This window comes from Equus caballus, chromosome 24 (genome assembly GCF_041296265.1).
Source record: "Equus caballus isolate H_3958 breed thoroughbred chromosome 24, TB-T2T, whole genome shotgun sequence".
NCBI classification, from domain to species: Eukaryota; Metazoa; Chordata; class Mammalia; order Perissodactyla; family Equidae; genus Equus; species Equus caballus.
This window is the reverse complement of record NC_091707.1, coordinates 45,139,810-45,158,056: the sequence shown is the minus strand read 5'-3', so window position 1 is coordinate 45,158,056 and position 18,247 is coordinate 45,139,810. Positions and strand designations below refer to the sequence as shown.

Genomic DNA, 18,247 nt, shown 5'->3' with positions numbered 1-18,247 from the left:
AGCTCAGGTGCCAGTCTTAAAAAAAAAAAAAATAGTGCTCTAATTTAAAAAAAAAAAAGAGAAAGGGAATGGATGTTGGGTGTGTGGCAAAGAATTCTCTATTACAGAAACTGAAGGGAAAGATACAATTAGCCCACTTAGTGGCCCATATTACAATTTTGTTTTAAAATATGGTTTTTATTATGCTACATCAAAGGCAAACTAGAGCAAAGAGAAAGAGTATCCTTTAAAACTTTGACTCTTATGAGATCCTATTAGTAGTTTAAAGGAATCTCTATATTGGAGACTAAAAGTCAAGAATGGTTATGAAGGGGCTGGCCCGGTGGTGCAGCAGTTAAGTTTGCATGTTCCACTCTGCTGGCCCAGGGTTCGCCGGTTCAGATCCCAGGTGCAGACATGCTGTGGCAGGCATCCTACATATAAAGTAGAGGAAGATGGGCACAGATGTTAGCTCAGGGCCAGTCTTCCTCAGGAAAAAAAAAAAAAAAAAAGAGGGGTTATGAAAAGGTGGTGAGATTGATTTTCCAGAGAGAGCTTGACATGATGGAAAGAGCAGGAGCAGGATCTGGGGACTGATGACAGCACACCACTGCTGGCTCTACCACCTCTGAGTTGTGTGTGGTTTAACTTCTCTGAGCCTGAGCTCATGTGAAAACATACCTGCCTAGGGGCCGGGCATACCTGCCTAGGGCCCGGCCCAGTGGCCAGCGGTTAAGTTTGCACGTTCGGCTTCTCAGCGGCCTGGGGTTTGCTGGTTCAGATCCCGGGTGTGGACATGGCACTGCTCAGCAAGCCATGCTGTGGCAGGCATCCCACATATAAAGTAGAGGAAGATGGCACGGATGTTAGCTCAGGGCCAGTCTTCCTCAGCAAAAAGAGGAGGATTGGCAGATGTTAGCTCAGGGCTAATCTTCCTAAAAAACAAAAAACAAAACAAAACAAAATACCTGCCTAGAAGCAGGGATTGGAAAGTGTGAGATGTCCCTTGGAACATGCTGGCCCAGGATAGGCACTCAGATCTGGTGGCCTACAGGAAGAGGAGGAGTAAGAGTGGGATCCACACTAGTCTAGCATGATGAATGACCATTTCACATTATAGGAGAAAATAAAGTGTACTTAATGAACATAATTTGATCTTTCTATAGTAAGTCAGGCCTTGAGAATTTCCACAAATTTAAATCATAGAACGTTATTGGTGTAAGTTTAGAACAGTCTAAATGTGTAACAGTCCCATAATAGTCATACCTATATGTTTTAAAACATAAATTTCTGGTATAAGCTTCTTACCGTGTTGTTTAATTTGTTTTTTTTTTTTTAGCTTTTCTAATTTTTTTTTTTATTGAGTTATTGATAGGTTACAATCTTGTGAAATTTCAATTGTACATTAATGTTTGTCAGTCATGTTGTAGGTGCACCACTTCACCCTTTGTGCCCACACCCCACCCCACCTTTCCCCTGGTATCCACTAAACTGTTCTTAGTCCATAATTTTAAATTCCTCATATGAGTGGAGTCATACACAGATTATCTTTCTCTCGCTGGCTTATTTCACTTACGTGTTGTTTAATTTTTTATAAATGTTTGAAAAGCTCATTAATTCAATTTACTTAAGATTACTTGCTATTTAAATTTTAGATGGATGAAACTTTGTAATTTGTGCCTTATTAAATTTGGAGACAAAAAGAACTGAGTGATGTTTCTTGAAAATCCGTTATCTACCTCATCACATTTAGGCATATGTAGTTTGTGGATTGCCCAGAAGTGCTTTTTGTAAACAGGTGAAAATGTTTCTATATCACAGAAAATCTATATAATATTTATCACTGGCAAAAAATTATAGAGTGATCTGCCAGTATATATTTGCATTTTAGATCTAAACCACCTAAAATTCCTTATTGAGATTAGGTTTACCAGTCCCTCATATCCTTTGACTTTTATTTAATGAGGAAAATTCTAATTTTAGTCTAGTACTTAAATTATTGTGGTCAATTTTTCACATAGAAATAGCCTATTGTATGGTAAACTTTTATGTCTATTTCCATGTAGTTTTTATTTTTTATGGTTGTATAAATCTTTAAACAATTTTTACTTAATGATACTCAAATTCCTGGTTTAATGTACTTTAATTGCTTTGTTTAAAGAACTTGTCAGATTTAATTTATCATTGTATACTATAAATTGTAGATAGGATAGAATATAGTCTAAATTTATCAGAATATTTTCTTTAGAGACCAGAATTTCTTTCTTCATCGAATGATTTTAAGGCAGCTTGTCTTATTTAACATTTCCTTATTTTTGCAGTATTTGTAGCAGATTTACAATTTGAAGCAAATGCATTTTAGTATTTTGATTACTAAAATTACTTAATTTCTGAGACTGAGTTAGCTTTTGAATTGACTTATTTATGACATAAGGACAATGCAAAGCTTTGGGGTTTTTTTAACTTAGGAAATGCAGAGAATTGGGAAAATTTTTTAAGCAGTAGAAACAGTTACCCAAGATGAATAACAACAAATAGAGTTTTTTTTAAAGGTTAACAGCTTTATTTCTCCCATAAAATCCAGTTTAAGAAAACCAAACTACTGTCTTATAAAGTGATGTGAACTTAGCTTTTTACCACGTATCTATATGGTTGGAAATTTCTTTTGAGATCGTTCAAGTGGTTTCCTACCTGTTGCTGTCTCAGTTTGTTTGCTTTTCATCTCTCCTTCAGATAAGTACTGAATATACCCTGGTATTTAATTATTATATAATATTTGTGTATTTCTCCACATAATTATATAAAGATTTAACATGTGTCTAAAACATGCATTATTTTTAAGGAGTTGTTTAAAGTCGTGATTGCCATTGCCTTTCTAAATGCTGTTTTCTCAAAAGTGCAATTTGGACTATAGCCTTAAGAAGTATTCTGTATTTTTTTTTCCTTTCCTTCCTTTTCCCTTTTATTCTTTTTTAAAAATTTAGTCTTACTTTTGAACTATTTTCTTTTAAGTACACAGTGTTTCTTTGGTACATATTTTTTCCATGTTTCAGAGATAAGTAATCCTAAGCTTTAGAAATGGAAACACTTGTAAAAGGTCTATTACAACTTTTGGGTTTTATCTTTATTTAGCTACAGCTCCTTCCATCCACATCTGGGATGCAATGAACAAGCAGACTTTATCTATACTAAGATGCTACCATTCCAAGGGAGTGTGTTCAGTCAGCTTCAGTGCTACTGGCAAACTCTTACTGTCTGTGGGACTTGACCCAGAACATACTGTTACCATTTGGAGATGGCAAGAAGGTAGGATTCTTTGTCTTTGTGATTTTAAAAATAATACTTGGGTAGTGTGAATTCTTTATTCGATATTTGCCGTAACTTGGTGATTGAAACCATTATTCACTACAGCCCTACACAATGCATAATACACAGTTGGTGTTATTGTATGTTCTACTTTAAAAACCCAGTGAAGGGGCTGGCCCAGTGGCGTAGTGGTTAAGTTCGCCTGCTCCGCTTTGGCGGCCCAGGGTTTGTAGTTCAGATCCCAGGTGCAGACCTACACACCACTCATCAAGCCATGCTGTGATGGCATCCCTCATACAAAATAGAGGAAGACTGGCACAGATGTTAGCTCAGTGACAATCTTCCTCAGCAGAAAGAGGAATGTTGGCAACAGATGTTAGCTCAGGGCCAATCTTCCTCACACACACAAAAACCAGTGAAATTTTAAGCTCACAAAACATAAATTAATGAAAGTTATTAATATTACTGCTCTTTTCTTTCAGTAATAAACTATGTATATAAGTGACTTTTGCTAATTATTATTTGATTGGTTATGGAGAATCTTAATCAAGAATGGAAATCAAGTATACTGTAAGTGATAATGGAAGATCAGTAGGGTAATATTACTTAACGCTTCAGGTAAAAATGTTCTGTTCCATAGCTACTATAAAAAGTGAAATTCATAGAGCTACATAGAAAAAAATAAGCTAATGGTTTCTAAAATCTAAAATGCCCCTTAGTTGATTATGAAGCTCTCCATAAATACATACATCAGTTGCAAAAATATGTAAAAAGGACCCTCTACATTGTACATCATGTGATTGCGAAGTAGCAGTGCAAGGGACATAGCCTCTCTTTATAAGCGTTTGTTTTTTGAAATATATATATATATATGTTTTTTTTTTTTTAAGGTATGCTTTTTGGTGAGGAATATTGGCCCTGAGCTAACATCTGTTGCTAGTCTTCCTCTTTTTTTTTTTCCTCCCTGAAGCCCCAGCACGTAGTTGTACAGCCTAGTTGTATGTCCTTCTAGTCCTTCTGTGTGGGGTGCCACCACAGCATGGCTTGATGAGCAGTGTGTAGGTCCATGCCCAGCATCCAAACCAGTGAACTCCGGGCTGCCGAAGCAGAGCACACAAACTTAACCACTAGGCCACCAGGCCAGACTCTTGAACTATATATTTTGAATAACTGTTTGATCCTGTAAAAATTAGCTTATTTCTTACACTAACTTAAGATGATTTTATTGTATCTTTTTTATCAGGTGCCAAAATTGCCAGCAGAGCTGGTCACAACCAACGTATTTTTGTGGCAGAATTCCGGCCAGATTCAGATTCTCAGTTTGTCTCTGTTGGAGTAAAACATGTGAAGTTCTGGACACTGGCAGGAAGGGCTCTTCTTAGCAAAAAAGGGCTACTGAGCACACTGGAAGACGCCCGGATGCAGACCATGCTTGCTGTTGCATTTGGTGCAGTATGTCTCTTAAAATGCATGTGGTAGTGTAACTTTGAAATATGTAAATTGGGCTACTGTGAATTTTCTTGCCTTAGATAAGCCACATTAATGTTGTTTCTGTGGCACTGTAATCTACCAATCATTCATATATCTCCTAGTCATGCATGTATTTCATCTTTCAGAATCTGATTCTTTCAGAAATCAGAGTGTGGGAAAGAAAGTTAATGAGGAAGAAGGATTATGATGAAACATTTGTGTCCTTGGGCCATTGCCGTTCTCAGAAACTTTCATTAATTTTGTAATTGTCACCCTAAATCTCCTAGGTCCTAAAAATTTGTCAGAATCAAAGAAAGATAAATCAAGAAATGTAATTTTCAAGTGTTTAAGGTGGTACTTGAGTTTAGGATTTCTCTTGCTTTCTGTCATCTTAACTTACTGCTTATCACGTGGTTAGTGGTGCTTTGGGCCAGTGTCTCTCCTTTAGGGGAAGAAGCAGAAGAGCACAGTTCCTGGGCTTAATAGAAAGTGTTCAAGAGCCATTCTCTCCCCTCCCCCATCCCATCTGGGCTTGCGGTTTACAATCCACATCTGCTTTCCTTTAACACCCTGCCCTGACCAGGCTTTTTAAATCCTTTGGTGCATCAAAAAACCTAAGTGGATTTCTTTACTGAAGCGTTTATGTGGGTATGTGATACTTGAGGGAAGAAAATTATAATTTTTGAACCTTTAAGCATACTTGTGTTTTTGAGAAAAATGTTTTTCAACATTTTGAAAATATTGGTCGTGCCACGTCAAACTTCAGTTAAATATTTTGGGGATTCTTAATGTAAGACCAGTAATTCCTTTCCGAAGAAAAACCCACACATTCAAATGCTTCTGGCCCTTACTTTGCCCATGTAGATTAACTTTCTTCACATATAAAACTCCTTATGTAGTCAGTCGCCCATTCCTAATAGAAAATAAACTTGAAGATGAAAATATTAGTCATAATTGACTTTTTATGTTTGAAGCAACAATGCAATCAATGAGAATGTTTTATTACATCACAAGGTGGGTTGATGTTTAGTTCAGGCCTCGTTGAATGTTCTCTGTGCTAGGGGCTATGAAAGAGCAGGGGAAGTAAAATACTGGATTCTACGCTTGAAGCGTTTACCTTCTAATCACAGGTGAGGCACGAGTTAGTGATGCTCCTGGATAACAAATAGAATTATTGTTATCCACATATGGGATATAGAGAATAAGCATAAATGCTGAGGAATTTGGAGTAACATTAAATTGTTGTAGGGAAATTAAACCTATAAACTAATATTCTAAGAAAGATTAAAGGAAATCTCAGTTTGTTTCATTATAATTCAAAGTCTTATTTTCCTGTTGGTTCTTTCCATATTGTTTTTGGTGAAAGATCTTATACTAGTTGCTCTGAAAGTGGAGCTACAATGGGATGAAAGTAGCACATGATACGGGATTTGCTTTCTCCAGATTCCCCATGAATGAACTGTATCAGGATTGCAATCCCAAAGTGACCTAAAGCATTATTAAACTTTTCTTACCTTATCAGATTTGTCTTATTTTGGATTGACTGCAGAACTGCATTAACTTTTGCTACTTTGATTTTAAGAAATCATGGCAAATGTTAATTTTCTATATAATTTTGTTATAGATAATAGTTTTACTTTCTGTGACAAAATACTTTATCAAACCTAATAAAAAGTTATTTTCACTTCCTATTCCAATTCTTTTTTCACTTAGTTATTAATGACTTTTAAGTTATTTCTTGGGCAGCTAGAGAGAAGTAATCCAAAGGGAGAATATAAACTAGAATTATTAGAGACTGAACTCCCTCATTTTACATGTGAAAAAGCTGATACTGATAAAGGTTAAAAGCCTCCTTAAGGTTACTCCAGCTAATGAGCAGCAGATCTGGGAAAGGAAGAGGCCCTGGCAAAGCTAAGCCTTGAGTTCAGGTTGTCTGACTCGTGAGTCCACTGTCTCCCACCATACCATGCTCTCTGTATCAAAGAAGGTGAGATAGGCGCGCACTCACATAGAGAATTGCATCTGTTTGAACTCTGTTTGAACTTATCTCCCCCTTCCCCACTCCTTTTCAGAATAACTTGACGTTTACAGGTACCATCAGTGGAGATGTCTGTGTGTGGAAAGATCACATATTGTGTAGAATTGTGGCCAGAGCTCACAATGGGCCTGTGTTTGCCATGTACACCACCCTGCGAGACGGACTTATTGTGACTGGTGGCAAGGAAAGGCCGTGAGTCCTCTTTCTTTTTACAGCCCTACTGAATATGCATTGTGATCTACCTGAGGTTTGCAGTTAGTTTTTTTAATCATTTCTGAGCTATATGGATTATCCTCTCTGACCCTCCTCCTTATATGCTTCTCCTTTATTGCCTTTTATCTGCCTTCTTGTTGGTTCTTATTTCTGGTCTTAAATCGCTTCCAATTTTTTCACATTGTAGAGAAACCTAAACTCCAACAACTGAGTGGTAATTTTTCTGAGGTAGTTATCCTGCAAGTTAAGAATTGATTTTCTTAATGTCTATATGCCTGTATAAGTATTTGCTGAGTTGACCCATGGGGGAATTTTTGCCATTGAACCCAGGATGCATCTTGAATGCCTGCTTTCTTTTTTGTTCAAACTCTACTCAGGGTGCAATGCATAGTGCTGCATTAGAGAAAGACGAGAGGGTGCTAGGAACAAACTTTGCCTTGTTTGCTTTTGCTTGAAGCAAATTTATTAATTAAAGCTGTTTAATACAAGACCTCAAAATTTAAGTCTGAGGAGAAACCTTTTTCTGAGTGATTTTCAGTCTTCCAACAGAAACCAGATAGTGTAATTGATTTCTTACCAACGTATTCATATGCATGTTAAAATATACTGTATACATGACCAATACGGAAGTACATTTCGACGCAGGATTGAAAGAACCCACATATACTTGTTAATCTCGAAGGCAGTAGTTTTTGCTTTTCACATAAAGGAAGACTGTAACGTGGTACATGGGAATGTGTTTTTCCTAAGATAAGCAATTCGTCTAGCAGAAAATAAAGGAATGCATTTTCCAGTTCTTCCAAGAGAAAAACTGTAAACAGGAGATATTTTGTCTTTTACACATTACTCTGACACTTGTGTTTCCCACACGTTGTCAAGCCTTGTACGCCCCTAATCTTTAGTAGGCTGCTAAACCTGTTTCAGGAGGATGTTCTAATAATAGTGGTAGGAAAGAAATGTGCTTCTCTTTTGGCCCTTAAAAATATATTTTATAGCATCTGTAATCCTATTATCTAGCCTTACATTTCTATTATCCTTTTGACATTAAAAATCATTTTGTGCATTTCCTTAATCAAGAAGTACCATGAGAGAGGATACATATATGAGGAGTCTAAAATTATGTTCATGTCAGAAAAATGAATTTTCATAAAGTAAAATTTGTTTAAACTGAGTGTTTAACTGAGAGAGTATATCTTAAAATTGCCATAGAAAGTTTAGGAGAATATAAGAAGTAAATTATAATCAGGGCCTTTTTTAATATTCTGCTTATAATTCAGTATTTGTTTACAGTAAAAATTATTTGTAATAGTCAATAATGCTTATTTTGGTTTGGGTTCTTATTTACTTAGGTCAAAGGAAGGAGGAGCAGTCAAACTGTGGGATCAGGAACTGAGGCGATGCCGAGCCTTCAGGCTTGAGACAGGACAAGTCACAGACTGTGTTCGTTCTGTGTGCAGAGGCAAAGTAAGATGTTCTCTGAGCTGTTACAGTGCGGCAGAAAACAGAGAACAGTTATTTCTGTGGTTCTCTCACCCTTTGCAACTCGACTGAATGCTGCAGAGGTGGCGGTGCCTGCCGCTGGGACTCTGCCTTGTCCTGCTGCTGTGAGGCCGCTCTGCTGTGGGCACAGATGCAGCCTCTGCAGGGCGCAGGGCAGGAGATGGGAAGCGTCCCTCTGTCTACTCACTGTATTTAAACCCTGTGTTTTCCTGAATCTGCTAATTCAACTGTGGTAGAATTGCATTTCCTTGCTAGTTGACTCATTTTGATTAGAGCAGCTGTCTCTGTTTTTCTTAAAAATACACATTTCTGTAAAAAGTTTTGACCATGCATGCAGTCATAATCAGTGTATTTATAGATTATATAATGTGTTATTCTCAGTTTGTATATTAAATAATAGTTAAGCTTATATACTTATTTTTAACTAAAATCCAATACTTTTTTCTAATCCCAATGCACTTAGACTAACTCTTTGAAGATTTTCAGACTGAAATATCGTAGTCTTTGGATAAAAAGTAGACGGTAGTGAGCACAATGTAGTCTATACAGAAAATGAAATACAATGTACACTTGAAATTTACACAATATTATAAGCCAATATGACCTCAATTAAATTAAAATATCATAGTCAAAGTCAAAACTTTGATGATTGGAGAAGCCAGATGTATCATCTTAGAGAAAAGTTCTGTATTTTAGTGTGAACTCTCAACATGCAGCCCAGCCTCGTGCTCATGCAGGTGTACCTCTAGTCATAGAAACCTCGGCAGGAACTGATGATTGGCGTGCTGCTAGATTAGTTCAAACCAAAAAGTTCTCTGAAAGTAGGTTATCTGTCTACCTGGAGATAGCATCAGATTCCACAGGTTAAGGGTTTAGTCCTACAGAACTGTACCCCCTACTTCAGACACCAGTCGCAAGCCCAGGTTGTCACTTGTGCTTATGACCAACCAGCCATAGGTTGGAGGTTCCAATGACTCCTCCTTGGACTTCAGATGTCAGTTGCAAATCCAGTTTGTAACCTGTACTTCTGACTGACTGGCTATAAATCAGAGGCTCCCATGACCCCATCCTTCCTTGGGTTTGATTAATTTGCTAGAGCGGCTTACAGAACTCAGAGAAACATATTACTTACTAGGGCACCGGTTTATCGTAAAAGGATGTAGCTGAGGAACAGCCAGTTGGAAGAGATGCATAGGGCAAGGTGTGTGGGAAGGGGCGCGGAGCTTCCATGCCCTCTCCAGGTAGGCCACTCTCCCTGCATCTCCACGTGTTCACCAACTGGGAAGCTTTCTGAATCCTGTTCTTTTGGGTTTTTATGGATACTTCATTACATAGGCATGATTGATTAAATCATTGGCCATTGGTGATTGAACTCAATCTCCAGCCCTTCTCCCCTCCCCAGAGGTCCGGGTGTAGGACTGCACGTTCCAACCCTCTAATCAGATGGTTGGGTCTCCTGGCAACCAGCCCCCATCCCTGAGTGGGGTCCAAAAGTCACCTCATTAACATAACAAAAGACACCTTTGTGGCGCTCATCACTTAGGAAATTCTAAGGGTTTTAGGAGTTCTATGCCAGAAAAGGGGGACTAAGACCAAATATCTATTTCTTTTTTTTAAAGATTGGCACCTGAGCTAACAACTGTTGCCAATCTTTTTTTTTTGTCTTCTCCCTAAAAGTCCCCCAGTACATAGTTGTATATTCTAGTTGTGAGTGCCTCTGATTGTGCTGTGTGGGACAACGCCTCAGCGTGGCCTGATGAGCAGTGCCATGTCTGCGCCCAGGATTGGAACTGGCAAAACCGCGTGAACTTAACCACTTGGCCACGGGCCGGCCCCCTATCTATTTGTTATTATAAATCACCATATCACATAAGGCAACAGGGTCTTTCTTATATTATTAAGAGCACCTGTTGTACTACATTAAATATATTGGTCCCACTTGTGTTTCAGGGCAAGATACTAGTTGGGACAAGGAATGCTGAAATAATTGAAGTTGGAGAGAAAAATGCAGCGTGTAATATTTTAGTTAATGGTCATGTGGATGGACCCATATGGGGACTAGCAACACATCCTTCCAGGGATTTCTTCCTTTCTGCTGCAGAAGATGGGACAGTGAGACTATGGGATATTGCTGATAAAGTAGGTACAAACAATGTAGGTACAAAAAAATTGTAAAAGATGTTACAGTTTCTAAGAAGAAAAGTTCTAAATTGCTAGCACTTGAACTCTCAGAATTATGTTGAGAATTTGGGGGAGAAATTGGCTTACTTCGTAAGTACTCTACTTCATGTAGTTCTCTATGACTCTTTTGGTTCTTATGCAGAAGATGTTAAACAAAGTGAATTTGGGACATGCTGCTCGTACTGTGTGTTATAGCCCTGAAGGGGACATGGTGGCTATTGGAATGAAAAATGGAGAATTTATTATTTTACTGGTGAGCTCTCTAAAAATATGGGGAAAGAAGAGAGATAGACGATGTGCAATCCATGATATCAGGTTAGTCAACAAATGGAATAGTATTTCTGGTATACTCTTAAGTGATCCAGCTTGCATTTGAGAAAAGGTTCCTTGTGCCTGTAGCATTTTATCACATCATAAATTATATCTTGAAATACGGCTGTTTATGTACTTATTTACTTCTCCTTGCTAAGTTATGAGTCCACTGGGCACCAACCAAACACAGTGCCTTATAATAGCAAGTACTCAGGGAATGTTTGATGAGTAAGTATCACACTGGACATGTTCAGTAAGTTCATCCTGCCAGGAGTTATCTCCCATCTGCCCTTCAGGACTGGCAGCCTGGAAAACTGAAGTTATAACCACAAACATCTCTTATTTCTCTTCATAATCTCCATTGAATATATAGTTCAGTATTCGTTAAACATCTACTGTGCCCTAGAATGTCAATTAGATGCTTCTTGAACCTTTATTTTTCAGTGCTTAAGCTTATTTCCACAGAGGCCGTCATTTACTGAACATGTCTTTGTGATCAGCATAGCGCACTGAATCCAGGTCTGTTCACCAGTAAGAACCCTTTTACCACTGAAACCTTCCTCAGCACTTCAGTATATGAACCAGTAATGGTGGCTGCCCTTAGCCCCTCGGTGTCCCTAAGGTACCTCGGCAAGACTCATGGAATGTTTTCACAAGACTGAATTGTCCCATACTTCTTCTCATCATCACGAGGCAAATAGTATTTTATGTCTTTTACAATAACTTCTTCGAAGCTTCAAGTAGTGTCTCTTCATCTGTTAAGACACAATCTTTCCAGATGATCCTGACTATCTTAGTGAATTACATAACTTCGTAATATGTAATTGTTACTGGCTTTTTAAAAACTGAGACTTTTTAAAGGAATTAGGAGATGAAAATTCAGGAACCATTTAAAATTGAGGTGAAATATAGAAAGCTTTTTGTTTCCTGTAATACAGACAAATGTGTCAGAATACATAATCAGTTGTGTCTATCAGCTCAGTCTGTCTGACCCATATCATACATAAACTTAGTTTCGAGAACTAGAAAGGGAAAGTCACTGGTCTTAAAATGTTTCTACTATTTCACGTGGTCTAATGCATCTTTCACATATTTTGTTATGTTTTCAGATTTAGTCCAGATTGCCGGTTTCTGGCAGTGGGTTCTAGTGAGAACTCAGTGGATTTTTATGACCTAACCTTGGGCCCCACCCTTAACAGAATCAGCTACTGCAAAGACATTCCAAGCTTTGTCATTCAAATGGACTTCTCTGCAGACAGCAGGTATCTCCAGGTATGTACCAATACTGTATACTCAGTTTACAAGAATAGTTCTGCTTTCACATTTTGTTAGTGAATGCATGTAAAACTCCTGAGTGCCAGGGCTTCTGAACTTGTGCCTTTATTTACTATTCCCTGTTTCTGTGTAATTTCTTTACTATCCTATTCTTATCAGTCCTTTTCTCCATTTTTTCTAACAGATTTGTAGTCATTTTTTACATTCTTAATGTTAGAAATGTAAATCAAGTAGCACATTGCTAGTATGCTGTAAACTTCTTCTGGATTTGGCCTCTCACATAATGGAATTCTTGTCCCGTTCTAATATGATGAAAGGTCTCCACTGGTTGCTACAAACGGCGTGTCTATGAAGTGCCTTCGGGAAAACATCTTCTGGATCAGGCTGCCATTAACCGAATTACGTGGGCTACATGGACTAGGTAAACATTTCATATCCTCAGAAGGGAAGAACTGAGCGAAGGTCAGTTAGGAAAACTGGAAAACCCTATTTCTGAACAGTTAGGGCCATTTCACTAGGGAATAGTGATAGAGTTTTGTGTTTATTAACATATCTTGAATTCTTCCTAAGAGAATGATATGCTCATGCTGGGACCTCTTTTGATTGAACATGTTTCCATGCTTTCTCAGTTCTTTTAAAGAAAGAAAATCAAAGTTATAACTTTAAAGATGCCCTGATATTTTCCTTAACATAGATTTAATAACAGACAATAAAAACACATACTGGGTACTGTTAGGCAGTGGTATTATTTTTCTATTTAAAAGAATGCCATCTTGCAGCTGTTAGAAATGAAACCTTAGAAATGTGTTAAAATTTGCTGGCTGTGTAACAGGGAACCATGAGTATCCATGTTTTTAGTCAATGAAAATGCCATCAAATTCCTATAGCATATGCACTCCTTTTCATTTTAAAAGTAGTTCTGTCAGCTCTCATAAAGTATTAATTGAATTTGTAAAGGATTCTTTAATGTATAAACTCTTGTAATTATTGATTTTCATTAAGAAAAAGTGTGGAGGGAGGGTTAACATCCCAGGTGAAATTCAGCCCTCTAGATAACTTTGCCTTATCATAATTTACTTCCTCTATTTTAAATAACATAATGAGGTACTTAGAGATTAATTGCCAAGAAACTTTTCTAGTATGGTAAACCTATCTGTGTTTGCTCTGGTGGATTTTCTTTTACTTTCTCTCTAGTATTCTAGGAGATGAAGTTATGGGAATCTGGTCCAGACATGCTGAGAGAGCCGATGTTAACTGTGCCTGCGTATCTCATTCAGGAGTCAGCCTTGTAACAGGAGATGACTTTGGCATGGTTAAGTTATTTGACTTCCCATGTCCTGAAAAATTTGTAAGTTTGTGTTTGGTTTAGTATTTTATATAATTTACTCCCAATTTACCCATCAGTACTTTTTCCCCACATAATAGCTAAAATGTTATTGTCTCCTGATTTGAAAATACCTGTGTTCCTAAAATTTTTTCCAACTTCCTAAATCCATTACTTTGAAATAAAAACTATTAGAAATTATCTCCCTCTGCCCCAAAGTAACACCATCCTTGCAAACTTATGCTAACAAAGCTGTGATAAGCCTTTCATCAAAACTTTCATCAGTTACCAAGTTTCAAGTGCTTTTTCCTCAGAGGAAGATTTTTCAGAGTACCTGGAGACATCTGACTGCCCTGCCCAAATAACCTGGTTTGTGTTAAGTGCAGATCAGTTACTAACTCTGGAAAAGCATTTCACCATTGGCTGTGGTCCTGACTGCTTACTCTCTCCATAGCCTTTTTGACGGAGATTGTGGTTCCTGATAGGAACCTTTGACTGTTGTGTGCATCACCACCTCAGCTTTTTTTCTTCTTCTTCCCAAAGCCCCCCCAGTACACAGTTGTATATTCTCGTTGTAGGTTCTTCTGGCTGTGCTGTGTGGGACGCCACCTCAGCATGGCTTGATGAGTGGTGCCATGTCCACGCCCAGGATCCAAACTGGCAAAACCCCGGGCCACCAAAGTGGAGCGCGTGAACTTAACCACTTGGCCACCGGGCCAGCCCCCTCAGCTTTGTTTGTTTTTCATTGTTTTTTAGGCAAAGCACAAAAGGTTCTTGGGTCATTCACCCCATGTGACAAATATTCGATTTACCAGTGGTGATCGACATGTTGTTAGTGCTGGAGGTGATGACTGCAGGTTGGTTACTTCCTCAGCTCAGTAAGAGCAGACTATCCTTTATTAGTTATTAAGAGATTTAATACCGCTGCTTCTACAGCTTCAATTTATGGACTCAGCTAGTCAATATCATAATAAGGTAGCATAACTCGATGGCTCCTTGGAGTCACATACTATGTAAATACATAATAAAAAGAGTTAATGAGGAAAAATTTTATACACCTATGATTTGAAAGCTCAACTGAAAAACTTCTGAAAATCTAGAAATATAATGAACTCACTGCAATTTTTTCTCTGATTGCAGTTTATTTGTCTGGAAATGTGTACATATGCTTCACTGAAAGATATGGATGCTGAGAAGACTCTATATAAATTAACAGCCTTGAGAAACCAGAATTAAAGAAGAAAAAAACAAAACAGAACCAAACCCTGCATGGTCAAGTGGTGCTAACTTAAGATTGTAACAGAGATAAATGCCCAGAATCATCAAAATAGAAGATTGATAAGTTCAAAATATTTTCGATATGCACTGGATAACTTGTCCATAATTCATACACTGCCAGATAATTACTTTTCAAGGAAGGACTGCATAAATACTTGATGGTGAAAGCCAACCCCCCACTTCTGGGGTGTGTGCAGATTTGGCAGACCTGCTGGGAGGTGTAGGGGAGAGCACTCCTCAGAAAGCAAACCAAAACCTTAAAACCCCAACTTGGATAATTCTCATCTTTTTAGCAAAATTGTTTTTCTTTTAGATTTTATTTTCAAGGTTCATTGTTTAATGAAGTATTTTATCCTTGTGTTTACAAAAGGAAACGAAACACACCATCACCCTAAAGGATCACAGTTTTCAAAAGGCAAACATTTTCCCTAAGGAAACATACAAGCTTTACTGGAGAATATAATGCTGCTTAAGCATTAATAAAGCCTTTTCTATAAACGACATTTCTCTCCTGGCAGTTTTAAATTCAGGAACAAATCCAAAGTTAGTATATGAATGCTACATTTTCATTTTTGAGCTGTCAGTCTTATGTTCAGAAGACATCTCTATAATTGAAAAATTAAAATTACAGCTTCATTAATGAAAAAGTAGTATGACGAACAATCATTTCCAATGGTGTACAGTTTTTTAAGGTTTTACATAGCAACAGTATTTAACTGGGAGAGAATACTGAATATTTAAAGATGTAGTCTTATAGAAACATTTGTTTAACATATAAAGCATTCACATTTACAAAGTTATACAATTTAGTAACTCTTGAAATAAAATTTTTATAGCATTTTTTCTATTGGAAAAATTTGTTTAGTTAGACGTATGCCACCCCGTAGGCTGACTTCCAAAAGGAATGAGCACAGGTCCACTTGTGAAACTTGTCTTTTGAAGTTCCTTTTTGGTAGATTGGGGCTGAACTCTTAGATCTTTATTTCTATTCACTTTAAATGCTGCCAAAGATCAGTACTTGCCATTCAGGAATTTGTGGTTTACCCTATCTGTAGTTTCCTGAAGACTGAAAATCACGTAGACTGCTATTTAAAAATATATTTTTCTAAGTGTGAAGAAGTTTAAGATGCTCTATTGGTCCTATCTTTATTTTAATGTTAATCATCTCTGTAGCGTAACAGACCCCTTCAGGTTTCTGGAGATCTCAGTTTTCTATGTCTAACACCTTGTAAATACTAAAAACAGAAATGGCTGAATTACATCAGAGAAAGCCTAACCAGTGATTGAACCTGGTCAGTTTTAAAGCTCTGAACAGCTGTGTCTGAAGGACTGATTAAGGCATTTGTTTTGCTTGAAACATAAGATCATATTCTTTCATTATTCACATCAATGAATTCTCCTAAATTAAGCCAAATTTTAGACTTTACTAATATTACATTTCTATCATAAAGGAGTCATCAGTAAATTAAAGGGGAAAAAGTTCCCCTGAACCATTCTCTCCCTCCATTTTTGAGCCTGTCGCAGTTTCGAATTGTCCTTGTGAGTCAAGTTTGCCAGCTTTTGGCGAAAGAGAAATTCCATTTCCATTGCAGTGCAGGTAGAAACCCTAACTGTACCCTTAAGCAAGGAAACTATACAGGGTAAAATTGCTTCCATTGCAGTTTTGTTCTTCCCAGTGGCCAGCCTGGTCAGACAGCTTTAACCTGTTGTCAGTTTGACGACCAGTCATGTTGGTTTTAAGTAGTCATCCCACAACTACCTTGCTGGAACTCACCACCAGCTAAGGGAAGGTGAGTAACGGCGAGAGGCCACATATTCTGCCCTGTTTATTTTTAACCCAGAGAATTAGTTTTGTGTGCAGTATTTCACTAAGCTCCTGAGTTTGTAACCTGAGACTTCTCCTGGCACTGGTAGCCCCATCTCTGTATATAAATGCATGCCAAAGCACACTGTGCACTCTGGTGCCACCCACTGCATACCACTAGCCACACTTGTTCCCTTCCTTTTTTGTGATCCTTTTTGATGGTGGTTCATTTTAGACCAAGTTATCTAACAGATGTTTTAGAATCAACCTTAGCTTGCCCATAAACCACAGCAACTGACAGATAGGAACAAACTCTTAAATGTGTTTCCAGGCAGTGTCTATTAAATAGAAAAAAATAACCCGGTTTTAGCATGTTGTTTCCTTATATGGCTGACCTAAACCACTTAAGCCCTTGTTTCCCATTTATGTTCTTCATAGTGGAATTATGAGAATGCAACTATGTAACCACTTATAAATGATACTCAAAGTCTGCTTAAATTTCTGAAAAGACAATTTAAAATAAATTTCTCCTGCAGAGATGTAAAGCATTTCTAGTAAGTAACACTGGAATGAACAAATGCCTTATATTCAATGGAGTAAACTTTCAGAATGAAGTGGAACTGTCATGTCACCCAAGCCTAACTATGTGATAGCTTTACGCTCTTGTGTGCTTTGTCTTTCCTCTTCTGATGTTTCAAGCCTTTACTTTGGAATCAGCACAGCCAAGTGCAACTTAAATGGTTTAATAGCTGGTTAATTCTTTCTTCTCTCAATGGAAGAGCAACGGCCACTAAAGAGACTGCTGGATTTACACTCTTAAACATGGACTTTTACACGTGGTTTTATTACCCCTTGGGTATACTACTAAGCAAGTCAATGAGCTTTTTTTTTATAATTAGTTTAATTTGGTCCTGAGAATGTCTGAGTCTTTATTATCCCTTTTGCATTAATTCACTCTTTTCTAACCAACTTTAAGCTTTACTTTTCAAAAAACTACTATACATCGTCTTTAAAATCAGTGATCTGTTTGTTATTTAATGCATTTGACACTTCTTGCCTTAACAGTTTTAAAAACCACACACGAAACTCTGTATTTTAATTCAGTAGTCCAAAAGTTTAGTCCTATTTTGCAGTTTACCCATCTGATCTCTGTAATTATATAGTCTGTCATTTAAAATATACTAAATCTAATTTTTACATTTAAAAAATCATCTTCAATAACTATTTTCTGTGGAGTTGAGAATGTTTTTTCAGAATGTGAGAATATATATGTATAACTATAATCTTGTGAGTGTAAAGTCTGTTTTCTGATACTTTATGTATATACTTGTAAAAAATTTTGTATAATTTTGTGATAATGTAGTTCCCCAAAATATTTATTTAAAAAGCATACATTAATAGTAAATGAAAGCATTTTAAGGAATTGTTCCTATTTTTTGCCCTTGCCATTCCAAGTGTTTTCACCTTACGTGCCCACATCACTCGTCCTTTCCCAGAAGACGAGGGATTAGCTACTTGGGAACCTTTTGCCAAAGCACCACTCAACCCAAAAAGCCTGTAGTTCCAT

The 18,247-nt window shown here is 37.3% G+C and overlaps 1 protein-coding gene across 11 annotated transcripts in view; it reads left to right on the top strand.

The window, feature by feature from the left end:
* The window catches only part of EML5 (EMAP like 5), a 140,203-nt gene extending 122,150 nt beyond the window's left edge, over positions 1-18,053 (top strand). For 3 of the 11 annotated variants that reach the window (XM_023628233.2, XM_070249745.1, XM_070249744.1), the window contains exons 32-42: positions 3,112-3,285; positions 4,529-4,737; positions 6,828-6,985; positions 8,356-8,470; positions 10,457-10,645; positions 10,830-11,002; positions 12,109-12,271; positions 12,592-12,695; positions 13,469-13,622; positions 14,355-14,455; positions 14,739-15,972. In XM_023628233.2, the coding sequence (XP_023484001.2) occupies positions 3,112-3,285; positions 4,529-4,737; positions 6,828-6,985; positions 8,356-8,470; positions 10,457-10,645; positions 10,830-11,002; positions 12,109-12,271; positions 12,592-12,695; positions 13,469-13,622; positions 14,355-14,455; positions 14,739-14,775 (1,577 nt within the window). In that variant the 3' untranslated portion in view covers positions 14,776-15,972. Of the gene's footprint in view, positions 1-3,111; positions 3,286-4,528; positions 4,738-6,827; positions 6,986-8,355; positions 8,471-10,456; positions 10,646-10,829; positions 11,003-11,499; positions 11,693-12,108; positions 12,272-12,458; positions 12,696-13,468; positions 13,623-14,354; positions 14,456-14,738 lie in introns of those variants that run through there. The other 8 variants (XR_011432101.1, XR_011432095.1, XR_011432096.1 and 5 more) reach the window with 7 other exon arrangements.
* Positions 18,054-18,247: the final 194 nt, after the last annotated feature.